General features: G+C 54.4%; 1 protein-coding gene across 6 annotated transcripts in view; it reads left to right on the top strand.

Annotated features, from left to right (window-relative positions):
* The window catches only part of ANKS1A (ankyrin repeat and sterile alpha motif domain containing 1A), a 108,109-nt gene that overhangs the window by 85,807 nt on the left and 9,647 nt on the right, over nt 1-12,655 (top strand). For all 6 annotated transcript variants that reach the window (XR_010886340.1, XM_067310705.1, XM_067310706.1 and 3 more), the window contains 6 exons: nt 6,714-6,812; nt 7,672-7,824; nt 7,955-8,062; nt 11,343-11,507; nt 11,881-12,006; nt 12,439-12,510. Coding sequence is in view for 5 of the 6 variants with exons in the window: in XM_067310705.1 (XP_067166806.1) it covers nt 6,714-6,812; nt 7,672-7,824; nt 7,955-8,062; nt 11,343-11,507; nt 11,881-12,006; nt 12,439-12,510 (723 nt within the window). In the remaining variant the exon portion in view is untranslated. The remainder of the gene's footprint in view (nt 1-6,713; nt 6,813-7,671; nt 7,825-7,954; nt 8,063-11,342; nt 11,508-11,880; nt 12,007-12,438; nt 12,511-12,655) is intronic.

Below are 12,655 nucleotides of genomic sequence, written 5' to 3'. Positions count from 1 at the left end.
TGTGTGTGTGAGCAGCTGAAAAAAATTTGGAAGTGAGGTGTTGGCTTGATGTCTGCACTATCTTCACTTTCACCTGATATCTGCACTGCTTCTGGAGCCACCTCCTGGCATCCTCGGTCAACGAACTGGAGCTGCGTCTTGCAGAGTCGGCTTCCGAGCTCTCCGGCTTGGCTTGCAGACGCTGGTCCCCTGGGCGGCAGCCAGGCTTTTAGCATGCTTTGAGAGTCTGTGTGCCTCCGAACTTTTCTGTTTTCACATAAAACTCGTCGTTTTGTAGTAGGCATCTGGGGAAAAACTCGATTGACGTGTTCCAGCAGTATTTTGCGCACAGTAGTGATCTATGAAGAAGAGAGATCTCTCAGAGATGGCACAAATAAGATTTCACTGCTTCTGCACTTGGTGAGATGAAGAGAAAACTTGGCCTGATTACAGCCCCGTACAGACCCAGGTAAACCGCTGCGTGTGACTTGTACCTGGGCAGACTGCCTTGGTTTCACGCTGAAATGAGCTTCAGCTGTCCAGGGAGCAGGCCAGGCAGAAGGTCTCTCTCTAGTGGATGCTTCTGGCCTTGGTTTCCCAAGTCTGTGCTGCAAAGCTTTGGGCCTGCTGTGGCTTTCCGTGTCTGACATCGGAAATCGGTGCATTCTCCGAGCCGCTGTGGACAGAAGCAAATACCGCTCGGGAGCGAGCGACAGCTAATACCTCGACATGTTGGCAATCTACTCTTTGACAATTTTTAATCAGATTTCAGAATCTCTCCAGCCTGATTCGTGCTGGCTGGCAGATTTACGACTTGAAGTGGCTTTCATTTATTTTTACGACATAGGTAGGGAGTTCATAAGCCACATTACATGGTATTGTCTACTGTTTATCATTGCTGCCAATGTGCTGGAAATGTATTTCCTCCCTGGAGTCGCTTGGCCCCCAGGCTGATTTTGATGCCTTGGATGAACACCCCATAAGAGCGTAATTGAACCCTTGTGCGAGGGCTTCTGCCAAGCGTCTGAGCGGGAATCAATTCATTCAATGAAACCATTTTTTGGGCAGCTCTCCAGTGGGTTTCAAATGCTACTTGGGTGGTTTGCAAGAACTGTGCTTTGTCTATGATGGTATGATTTGGGGATTATCTCTGGAAGGGGATGGCATGAGCAGATTCAGCCTGCGACTGTGTGAATTGACATCCGAGTCGCACAATAATTTGGGGTTTGAGAGAGGATTTCAGCCCCTCGCCCGCAGCTCGGACCAGGTAGACATGGCAGTGCTGCAGCAAAGCTACTTAAATGATGAAAATGAGCTTCATGGAGAGCAGCAAGTTTGTAGTGGATTTTGAGGAGCAAAGTGGGTGGACCAGACCTGGCAGTTTAGAGGATACTTACGTTTGATTCATTAGTAGCTCTGGGCCCAATAAACTTTGGGGGAAAAAAAAAAAAAAGCCATTAAAGTAGCAGTTAATTTTTTTCTCTCTCGCAATAAAATTGCCTGACGTTGACAACCGTGACCGATACCCTCCATTGCCATTGTCACGGTGCCAGCGTGCACGGGGGGAAGATTAAGCAAAAATGGAGTGGCTGTGCGCTAACGCGGGATTTATGGTGGGTTTTTGTGTATGAGCCCTTTCCGCAGTGAATGCTCTGCGAGGAGCCAGGGCTTCATCGCTGTGTCCTTAACTAAACAAATGCTCCTTTTCTCCCCCAGCCTCCTGAACTATCGCAAACTGCAGACACCATTAAGGGAAGGTGCAAAACCCATAGATCACGAGGCCAATTACAAATACATCCACTTGTGGCCAAGTGCTGCTGTTGCTCGCCTGGGCCCTGGAATTGCAGGTCCCAGTTTTGGGGTCGGCAGCGTGCTCCGAAATAAGCCACGGGAGCAGGTTTGCCGGAGAGGCTGTAGGTGTTCAGCTCTGCCTCCGTTCGAGGCCGTATTTTATTTGTGCAGCTTTAGTTCCCTTTTTTCTTGTAAAAGGGGGTGATGCTCGGCCTGCTGTCGCTGAGGGTCGTGGGTGAAAAGCTGCTAAGGGCGAATCCCCGAGTTATGTGAGCAGAATGCAAACTTATTTTTAGGACAAGCTGATAAATTAGTCCATTAACAAGGCATTAGCTGCTCTTATCCTCTTGAGCAAGATGTATTAGCAGAACTTTTCACTGCAAGCACGGGTCCATACAGCCCCATTGGCAGCAAGCACGCGTCACCGTTCCCATGTCCGGCAGCAGTGTTCGTGATTTTTTTTTTTTAAACCTGAAAAGAACTCAGTAAGTGGTGTTGAGGCTAAGGAAAGTGCAGCATCTCTGTTGTCGGGATTTGCTCCATGCTGTTCCTGTTCAAGCAGGGTCTGCGGTGAGGTGGATGTGTCTCCATCTCCAATGTGCTTTTCATTGCCAAAAGTAAATCAATAGCAGTGGCAGCAAAATTCTTGACAAGATGCAAATCGTCTTGAATGTACTGAGGAGTAGGAAAAAAAAAAAACGAGCTTTGTGCACATTAAGGAAAAAAAATGGATGCTTTGGCTCTTGCAGCTGAAGGCACTCTGCTGTAGTTGTTCGCAGAGGCCTTTGTAGTCTAGTGAAACTATGTTTGGGTTTTGCATCTGTTGCTTTTAATAGCAAACACATTCTGGTCCCAGTCTCCCCTGCAGTCCATGGCCTGTCTTTAATACATGGTTCAGTAACAGAAGCAGCACTTGTGTTAGCGCGAGGTTAACAAGACGGTCGGGATTCATTAAACTGCGTTGCTGGCCGGAGAGGACTAGACGTCCTAGGCGAAACTTTCTTTGCCTTGGGCCCTTCCTTAGCTGGAAAGGGAGGATGGACTAAAGCCAGGCTCTGCGTAAGAAGCAGCATCTGAAAATTGGGTAGTTAAGTGCCTGCAGAGTGCCCTGCTGGAGCAGAAACGCTGGCAGATTTCGGTAGCTCTGATTTTGGCAGGCTTTGCTTTGGGGTCACCTAACTAGCAGGAGGGGACGCTACCTGCGTACAATGCAACCTTTGATTGTGCTTTTTCTTTCTTTAATGAGAAACCTGGAGCCTGGCAGGCGGTTTAATTACAGTGCAATATGTGAAGCGTGACTAAAGCAGACCCTTTCCCTAAAAGCTCGGGTTTCCTGAGGCGGGTCAGCTACATCAGCGGCTTTCGGGGCTCCTGGCATAGTCCGGATGAGCACGCGGGTCTCCGACAAGTCTCTGCCCTTCTGGGTAGTAGAGAGGGCAGAGACGGGGTGTTAAAGCCTGCGCTTCCTGATGGATTTCAAGCACCATCCCAGCTTTTCTGGCAATAGAAAATTTCCAAAGATTTTCTACCAAGAACAAAACTGATTTAATGCGTACGCTCGGTGCTGTGTTAAAATTTGGATTGATGCAAGCAGCGACTGCCAGCCAGGCCAGGTGCAGTGCAGTAATAGTGAGAGCTCTTTCCTGTTGGAAGCAAGGGGCAGTTTCCTCTTCCCCTTAGGCAGAAAACTGTGTGAAGTTGGGATGAGCAGGGCTTTTGGAGACGTCCCCCCCCTGCCCTGGCTTGAGTGAAGGCGAGACCTCTCTGGCCCGCGTGCAGCGCCGAGCGGCGTTGGCTCCGCTCGCCCCAGCAGCCTGGAGCAATGCAGAAGGTAAAAAGCACTTGTCACAACAAATAAAATCTGAAATGCATCTTCGGAGGAGGGTTTTTTGATCATAATTGGCCTTTCTGAGCCCAATGCTGGAGGTGGTAGGCTCACAGAGGACCGGGCTAAGTGCAGTGCGAGTCCTTGGGAACTTTCCTCTCCCCGGCCTCCGGCCACGGCTCGAGCCGTCCTCACACAACCCCGAGCCTGGGGCTGAGCACCTGGGAGATGACATCTTCTCGTCTGGTTGCTGACCTCTGTCACTACCAAAGGGGAGGACCTTGGGCTGTAAAAAAAAAAAAAAATAAAATAAAAATAAGTAGTAAATTCTGCATGAGATATTGCTAACGAAGAACACCAAACAGCAGTTTCTCCGAAATTTTGCAGCCCTGCTTCGAGGCAGCCTCCTTTAGAAGAGCCCTTTGTAGCGAAGGGGCTTCGTCTCATCGTAGCGACGAATGCTTTTTGCCCTGTTTTTCCGGGAGCTGCTGGGTGCGGACGTGTCTCCCTTCGTCCCTTCCTCGTTATGGCAGAGAAATGGCTTTGCCCGGCTCAGTGAGGAACCGAATGGGATTCAGCGGTTCAGTGCTGGTGTGAAGCCGGGGACTCTAGTGCCCGGGAGCCCCCCTTGCTTAGGGGTTTAGTGCAAAGTCTTTAGAGATGCCCTATGGGAAGGAATTGGCAGATGCAGGAGCCGCGTGGAGAGCAGGACACTGATAAAACCCGCAGCAATGGCCATGCTGAACCAGAGAGGCTCCGGGGCAGGCGGCAGCAGCATCTCTGCCCCTTGGCTTTGCTCTGGAGAGCGTGTTAAATGCAAACAGGTTTCAAGTTTGAAAAGCAGCAGCTCAGCTGTTCGGTTGTCAAAAGTTAAAAGATCTCCAGTGTGTTTACATTTAATTATCTATTCTAGTGGCAGATTATTTTTTTGTGTGTGAGATGAAATCCGGCTGGGTTTAAGGGATGCTCCTTTAAGCAGAGGCTCATGCACAATAGACTGCGGTGATTTATTCTGAGCTGCTCTGCTTTGTCTATCGTCATCAAGTACCCTGAGAATACGGACTGGCACCGAGGGAATTTAATGTGACACATAAAAATAAGGAGTGTTAGAAAGCTGTGGGTTTTGCAGTATTTAACTAGCTTATATCCTTGTTACATGGCAAGCAATTTTCCTTGAATTTGAGATGTCAAAACTGGAAGAATGTCTATTGCCTTGTCTTGGGCCTGGCGTAGGAAGTGTCAGTATGAAGTAGGTGTTCCTGGAAGAGCGTGAGCTGCCAGCTCGGAGCTGCTTGTTTGGGAGAGGGGCTGAGCTAGCCAGGCAGTGCCGTGCTAATGTGGCTTAGCATCCAAAAATGGCTTGACGTTGGAAAATGAGCACAATTAAAAATGCAAATAGGAACTGCAAGCTTGTGTGATTTTTATGCATAAAAAATCACATGTAGCCATCATCCCGGTTCCTTTGGGTCTGAACATCCTTCCTTGCCATTGTGGTTGCTGCCGGAAAGGTTTGCTGTTCCAGGAACCGTGTCCTTGCTGACATCCGCCTGCTGCGACTGTGGCACCAAGCTCCTTACGGCTGAAATAAGAAATGTTCTTCTAGGATGGGCTGGTCAGAGGGGGCAGGATGGGCCGAGGTGTCAGAAACTCGGGTACCAGGCTGTGACGTTGACCTGCTGGGTGAATTTGGGCAAGTTGGTCCTTTCCTGTGCTTCCCTTTCCGTCCCCTCTGCGGGACGGCAATGCTTTGCTCTCCAGCCTTATGGAGAAATCCCGTTGCTTGCTCTAGCCCTTTTCTGTCCATTTAAAAAGGCCCTTTAAAAGCCATCTCAGTCTAGGAGATGAATTCCTCACACATACGCTCCCTCCCACGGACCTTCCGGCAGCCCCTATAGTAGAGCTGTAGCATGCAAAGATGCTTGTGCCCGATAAGGCGCATGTTGGTGGCGTTAAAGCTACCTTAATCCATTGCCCTTTGCCTGAGCTGAGCACATAATTTCCCACTGTTAGACATGCACATTAAACATAGCTCTTTAGCTTAAAATTTGTGAGCCAGAAAGGGGAGGGATGTTTTTATGGGTACGCATCCCTGCCTGCCCAGGGAGGCCGGGGAGCTGCCGATCCCTGTGCCGGGGCTGCCGGCAGCCACCGAGCAACTGCAGAGCCCTGTTTCCCCATCGCCCGCTGATTTAATTTACCGCTGTCATTTGCTAAATAATTATTTCTCCGCAGTCGGGCCTCTGAGGGCAGCTCTCCCAAAGACACTGCTTCGGGCATCTCTTATCCGCGGCGTTAACTCGCTGCTTCTCTGAGCGCTTATCTCGGCGGCCGCGGGGAAGAGCGTCCCTTCGGGGCGGAGAGCGGGACTTATCGGTGGGAGCGTTGCTGCCTCCGGCCCGGAACGACAGGGCTAATCCGCCTCCTGCCTTCGTGTTCAGCCGCTGCGCTTGCAGCGGGTAGCACTTAGCCAGATTTATGGGCTGAAGCACTGCGGAAAGCGAAGGGTGGGAAGGAGCTTAAACCACACGCGGACCTGGCGCTCCTCCGCCCCCCTTTCCCTGCCGGAGCGCTGGCCGTTCCAGCCCGCTGCTCCTGCAGGCTGCCTGCCCTTGCGGCCGCCTTGTGCCCAGCAGCCAGGTTTAATTAGGTTTCCCTTATAAAACCCCAAAGTGGGATGGCGAGGTGCCGTCAGCAGAGACCTTCAGCGGCGGCTCTCCCGGGAGCAGAGGGAGGCAGGGCTGGGGGCAGCCGGGGGGGGGGGGGGTTATCCTGAGGACGGGTCGTTAAGCAGCGGTTAAAGCACCTGCATATAAAGCAGGAAGGTGGCTTGGATCGATGGCCTGGAATCCAGTGGCTGGAAGAAGATGGTGCAGAGCAAGGCAGGGAAGGTGGCACGGTGCCCCGTGGCGTGCCGTGGTCCCCCCGGTGCCTCCGCCGGCCCCGCTCCCCAAGGTCGGAGTGGGGACCCAAGTGCCACCCTCGGGAGCCCTCCGCGGCCGGCCCGGATGGGACACGCTTGCAGGCGAGGTCCGGAGGACGCTGTAACGCGCGCGGTCTCTCCTCCAGCAGCTGACGCGGCTTCTGTTGCCCTCTGCTCCCATGTGCTTCGCTCCCGCAGGGCTGCAACGTCATGGAGGACCAGGACCTGCGGGAGATCGGCATCAGCGACCCGCAGCACCGCCGGAAGCTCCTGCAGGCCGCTCGCTCCCTCCCGAAGGTCGGGACCATCGGCAGGCGCAGGAGGCGCGGAGGGGGGCGGCAGCGGAGCGGGGAGGCGCGGGGGCATGGCCCGGCGCGGCTATGAAAGCGGAGGAAGCGAAAGCTGGTCCCCGCGACTCCAGCCGTGTCCCTGTGACCCGGAGAGGGGAGCGATCGCAGGGGCGGAAGGAAGCGTTTGGGGACTAGCAGGGAGGAAGAGGAACACGCTGGTCTGCCAAGCTGTGCGGGCACGGGGTGACACGAGGAGGTGTCTCAGCGCTGGGGAGGGATTGGGTGTCCCTCCTGCCGGCCTTCGCCTGCAGCGCCGGTGTTTCACAGCCGCCCCGCGAGCCGCCTGTTCTGCAGCGTGTCCCAGGCTCTGGCTTCAGGGCTGGTGAGGCCCAGCAGGAAAAGCAGGTGAAAGGGGTGTTTTTGTAAGAGCTGAACAAAGCCTGGCGCAGAGAGCCAGGGAAACTGGTTTTAACCTTATATCAGTGGCTCACCTGCCCTAGCCAAGTTCCTGAGCGCTTTCCAGCACTGCAAGTTTGGAGAGGGTTCAGCCCTCCCTGGTCTGCTTGGAGGGCCCAGGAGGAAGGATTTTCGGAGCTCTTCTCGCTCATGCTGGGTAGACACCGCAGCTGGTGGTTCCTCTTGAAGGCAACACCTGCCTTGGCAGACAGAGACCCCCCCGGCGTGGAGCCGATAACGGGGTGGCAGGGCTGCGGGGGTTCGTTCCCCTTTATACAGTGATTTCTGCATTGAAGCTGCTAAGGGAAACGATGGTGATCTTTAAGCTAGTTTTAACTGCAGCCACTGCATGCTTTGGGATCCCTGCCCCCTGGGGCTTTTAACCCCTTCCTGGGTTGTGCTTTCTGCAGTTGAAACCTCTGGGCTGCGATGGGAACAGCCAGCCTTCGGTCCCCGCGTGGCTCGACTCCTTGGGGCTGCAGGATTACATTCAGTCCTTCCTCTCAAGCGGCTACAGCTCTATTGACACTGTGAAAAACCTCTGGGAGCTTGAAATAGTGAATGTGAGTATTGCTTTTCTCCTGCCGTGGCAAACAAGGTCCCGCTGTGCCTTGCGGGGAGTCGTGTTAAATTTGCAGAGCGCTGCTGACCCCCCCTGGCGCTCCCTGCACGAACCGCTCTCTCTCCCTGCAGGTGCTGAAAGTGAATCTGCTTGGCCATCGGAAGAGGATCATTGCCTCCCTGGCGGACAGGCCGTACGAAGAGCCACCGGCCAAGCCGCCGCGGTTCTCGCAGCTGAGAGTGAGTCACTGTTTGTGTTTCCTGGCTGGGAGCTGCCTGATTGATATGTCTGCGCGGAGCACACTCAGCGGTGGCCAGGACGCTTCCTTCTGCCCTGGCCCTCCTTCACTTCTCTCCTTTTCTTTCCAGAAATTAAACCCAAGTCTGTCAGGAATAATCATCTCCTTTCTGATTAGCAGCTAACACCCCTGGGGGCTCTCAGAGACCTGTAGATTGTGTTTATCGAGAGCTGGATGGGTATCCAGGCTCAGAGTAGGGAGCACGTTCAGCCTTACTCTGCTGCTTTCATGCGCAGGAAATTCTGCCTAGCAGAATCAATAAAGAAAGGGAGAAAAACCCACAACGTCAATATTTAAGTTAAAACTCCTTTGAAGGTAAGTATCGAGAGTAATAAAGGTAGAGAGCGGTCTTTGAAAATTGCATTGCCTTTTTTAAAAAAGGTTAAAACCTAAATGATTTGTTTCTCATAAAAACAAATCGATTTGACCTGGAGGCTCAAGTTACTCCTGGCTCTCAGATATTTGGTGGCTTGGGAACAAAGTTTTTGAAGTGTTGAGACAACTGCACATCTGGCTGTGTGGAGGTGGAAGCATTTTGTGTTAAACAGTTCCCGCCGATGCACCTTGGCTGCTGCTGGGGTTGATGCAAAGCCGAATGCTCCCACTCTGAACGTGGCCAAGCAGAACTTGGGAAACGTAACGGCCAGCCCGGCCCTGGCTTGGCCAAAGCGCTGACCTTTCCTCTGATTCCTCCTCATCTCTGGTTGGGTTTTCGAAACAAGCACCCACATCAGAAAAGCCTCATGGTTACGGGAAAAGCCTCTTCATTTCAAAACAGTGTCTGAACAGAGCACTTGGACAGAGTAAGAACAAATTTCAGGTTTCATGTCATGACGTACAAATTCTGCTCCAGCCTGGGCCACACAACTGCAAACGCTGCCATTTGTTTGGACAGATGTGCTCTAGCTGAAGCGATGGATGAGTTCACCAGCTTCTTGCTTTCTCCTCTGTGGGTCAAATTCCATCGTCGCCTTCACCATGCTGAACAGAAAACCGAAGCGTGCAGACACATCCAGGGTGTGCTGGGAGAAACCTTAACGTGGCCAATTGCATCACTTCAGCTTTTCCTCTTTACAGACTCTGGTGACCCAAGCAGCAAATATTGCACATGGATGTGTCCTGCTCTTGAAACAAACAGGAGAAGATGGTATTCAGTCCTTGCAGGCCAGATCCGGTGTGCTCACACCAGGGGTAATGGCACACGGTTCCTTCGGGCCAGGTGCCTCTGTGCAAGTCGGGCTCCTGCGCTGAGCGGGTAGCGGGGCACAACTCCCACCCTGTGCCGCAGGGAAAATGGAGCTGATTCTCTTCCCCCTTGCTTCCTGGCCAGATGTAACACAATTTTCCCACAAGCTGGAGTGTGGCATTGCTCAGCTGGTGAGATCGGATGCAGCTGGGGCCTGATGTCTTGATTGCGCTGTTTGGGAGTCTGAAATCTGGCTCCTTGGGCTGGCTCGGGTTTTCCAGAGCTGTTGCTCTCGGTGCCAAAGAGTACTTGATGTGATTTGTGGATGTTGATTTTTACTGCAGGAGTAGGAACCTTTGGATGTCAGGCCCTTCGTTATCGGGCTTGGCTGGGAGGGGAGCTGTCACATTTGCCACTCTTCCTGAAAACCTGCATTTGAGAGCTGAGTTTAGGAAAACTTGTTGAGTTTGCAGCCCACCTGTGAGCTTGATAACAGGGCAGCATGCCATGGAGGGGGAAGGTGTCGTGCTGCTTCCTCGGTGGTGTTTGCAGATCAGCTTCCTGGAGCAGGAATTGGGAATGATTGGAGTTTCCCTGTCCCAAACATGTGGTCCTTGCTCTGCTGCCGCCCTCTTCCCTTTTGCCTTGGATCCCAAGGGCTTTTAAAACAAAACAGCCTGAGCTGATGCTGGTTGGGTTGCTGTCCTGCTTGCTTGCACAGAATATTCTAGGAACCAGGGTCCCACAGGTGCAAAGCGAGGGGGTTTGTGCTGGCGCTATACCCGGAGCGCGGGCTCGGGAGCCCAGAGGGAGCCGCGTCCAAACCCCGCACCTTCTCCACGCCACTCCACCACTGCCTGTTCAGGCAACAAGAGCCCAGATGGGAAGCAGCCAGCTGAGGATCTGAGCTCTGAAACATCCTCTTGAGACTGCTGAGACTAACGGCGGGGCTGGGGGTAGGGGCGAAGTCCTTTGGTGCAGCATCAACTGATTGATATGCTGGGTAGGGAGGCGGTAGAAGAGAATGGGCCATTTGCGGCACTTCCTGGCGCTACAGCTGGCGCCTTCCAGCGCCTGGCTCCGGCGTGGGGAGCGGAAGGACGTCAATGGCAAATTAAGCAAGGCCGTTGAATAGAACTAATGCGTCTTGCAGCTGTGAGCTCCCGGCATTGTCTGCTGCGCCGCTTGGCACGTACCGGCAGCGCATCTTTCCCGCGGTAATAGCCGGGCTGTCGGGCATCTGGGCTGATCTCTCGCTGCGCTTCCAGGGCGCTCTCCCGGGGTGGCTAATCGTCAGCTCTGGAGGGGGGCAGCTTTCAGCGCCTCGCTTGGCGCTTTAGCAGAGCCTTTTCCTCCGAACGTCCTGCCCGCGGCTCTCCTGCCCTCCTGGGACGAGCTCGCGGGAGGTGGAGGTGGGCTCGGCTGCTGCGATAGAAAGGGCTGCGTACCTGCCTGAAACAGTCCTGGAGCAACGGGGGGCATCGCATGGGAAATAAGGGACTCCAGACGCCTGTGGAGCGCTGGTGCCCTTCGTGTAGGCGCTGTAAGGGGGAGCAGGTTGTCCCGTCCTGAGAGTCCTCAGGAGAGATGATTGCCTTGAGCTCAACTGGACACCAGGGCACGGGTTTGAGCTTGGGGTCGGTTCATCCTCTTCCTTGCACTCTGGGCAGCTGCCAGGTAGCAGCTGCTGTTTGAGCATGAGCTCGATGGCAGTGGGATGTGCCCAGCCCAGGCCATCGAGTTAATGAGCTGTGTCGGTGCTCAGTCCTGAAGCCCGCAGCACTTCGCCTGGGGCAGGACCAACACAGCCTGAAGGAAGCGTCAGCAGCCGAAGCCCGGCGTGCCGGCTGGCTGCGCCCACCTGCGCTCCCGCTCTGCAGTGCAAGCGCCTGGAGGGCAGCAGTTGTCTCCCAGGGGGGCATCCAGCTCTTGGTGCTGGCACAGCCAGCACGAGGAAGAGTGTGGTGAGAGGAAACAGCAGGCAGGGCCATGGCACGTGCTGACCAGGGCGGTTCTTGGTGTCTGCCTGTTCCAGTGCCAGGATCTGATGTCCCAGACGTCGTCGCCCCTGAGCCAGAACGACTCCTGCACGGGCAGATCCGCTGATCTCCTGCTGCCCTCTGGGGACACTGGGAAGAGGCAACATGACCGTGGCACCGACGTTGCTCCGTACCCCAGAGCCGAGCGCTACAAACCACAGGTCAGTGGATGCTTAAAATGTTGCGTCCTGTGGGCATCCCTGCACAGATCGCTGCAGGATCCCCTTCTCTGGAGGCAGCAAGGAGTCTGGTTGATGCGTGGGGGGCCGAGGAGCCTGTTGAGCCCTGTTCCCTGTGCTGTCATTGGCTTGAACATTAGAGCCAGCAGCTCATTTATGCCTCAATGAAAATGGGTGGTTCACATCTCCATGACTACTGGCACCTTCACCCTTGGTGTGCTGCCTCCTCTAAGCCCCTGTGAGATTTGGCCATTGCAAACGTGAATTGCGTTGACCCAAAGAGCTCTCCTGGGCTCCGTGTTTCACCCTGGGCTGGACCTGCTGTGGCTTCACATCCATGTTTCTTCCTTCCCAGGAGGACCGCCGTGAGTCAAAGCTGACCTTGCGCCCCCCCAGCCTGGCTGCCCCCTATGCCCCAGTCCAAAGCTGGCAGCACCAGCCGGAGAAGCTCATCTTCGAGTCCTGCGGGTACGAGGCCAATGTAAGTGGCTTTTGGCTTGTGGGGGTGAGGAGGGCGAGAAGCCTTTGGAGTTGAGCTGTCACATGTGGAGGCATCGCGCTTCTTCCCCCCTGTCCTGGGTAACCTGCCCCTCTCCAGCCGTGGCTGCTGGCCCCTCCATCCAGTGCACGATCTCCCTCCTGGGACTGGGAGTGCTCCAGGTTCAGGCCCTGGTGGGATGTCACTTCCCTCCTTAGGGCCGTTTGGGATGGGAATGTGGGGGCCCCAGTGGGCACTGCTGGAGGTGAAGGGGAAGAACAAGAGTCCTGGGTGCTCCATGTCCTGCTCCCCCCAGCACCAGGGTAGCAGCAACCTTGACTTTATCTATGCGTTGCTTTGGGTTTGGAAAGATTTCCTGCCTGAAGCCTTCCGAATGCCTGGAAGCGTGTTAACATCTCCCCCTCTTCCAAACAGTACTTGGGCTCCATGTTGATCAAAGATCTCCGAGGGACAGAGTCTACTCAGGACGCCTGTGCCAAGATGAGGGTACGGAGGCCACAGGGATGGGGGGATTCACTCACAGCCTGCAGTGGGTGATGCAGAGGGGGGGATCTTGGTGTATCTACAGTTTCCCAAACCCTGCAGGCTCCCTGTGTGCAGAGCAGTGGGTCTAGGCCATGTAACGCTGGTG

The sequence above is a fragment of the Apteryx mantelli genome, chromosome 25, assembly GCF_036417845.1.
Source record: "Apteryx mantelli isolate bAptMan1 chromosome 25, bAptMan1.hap1, whole genome shotgun sequence".
NCBI classification, from domain to species: domain Eukaryota; kingdom Metazoa; phylum Chordata; class Aves; order Apterygiformes; family Apterygidae; genus Apteryx; species Apteryx mantelli.
This window is presented reverse-complemented; position numbering and strand designations above follow the sequence as displayed.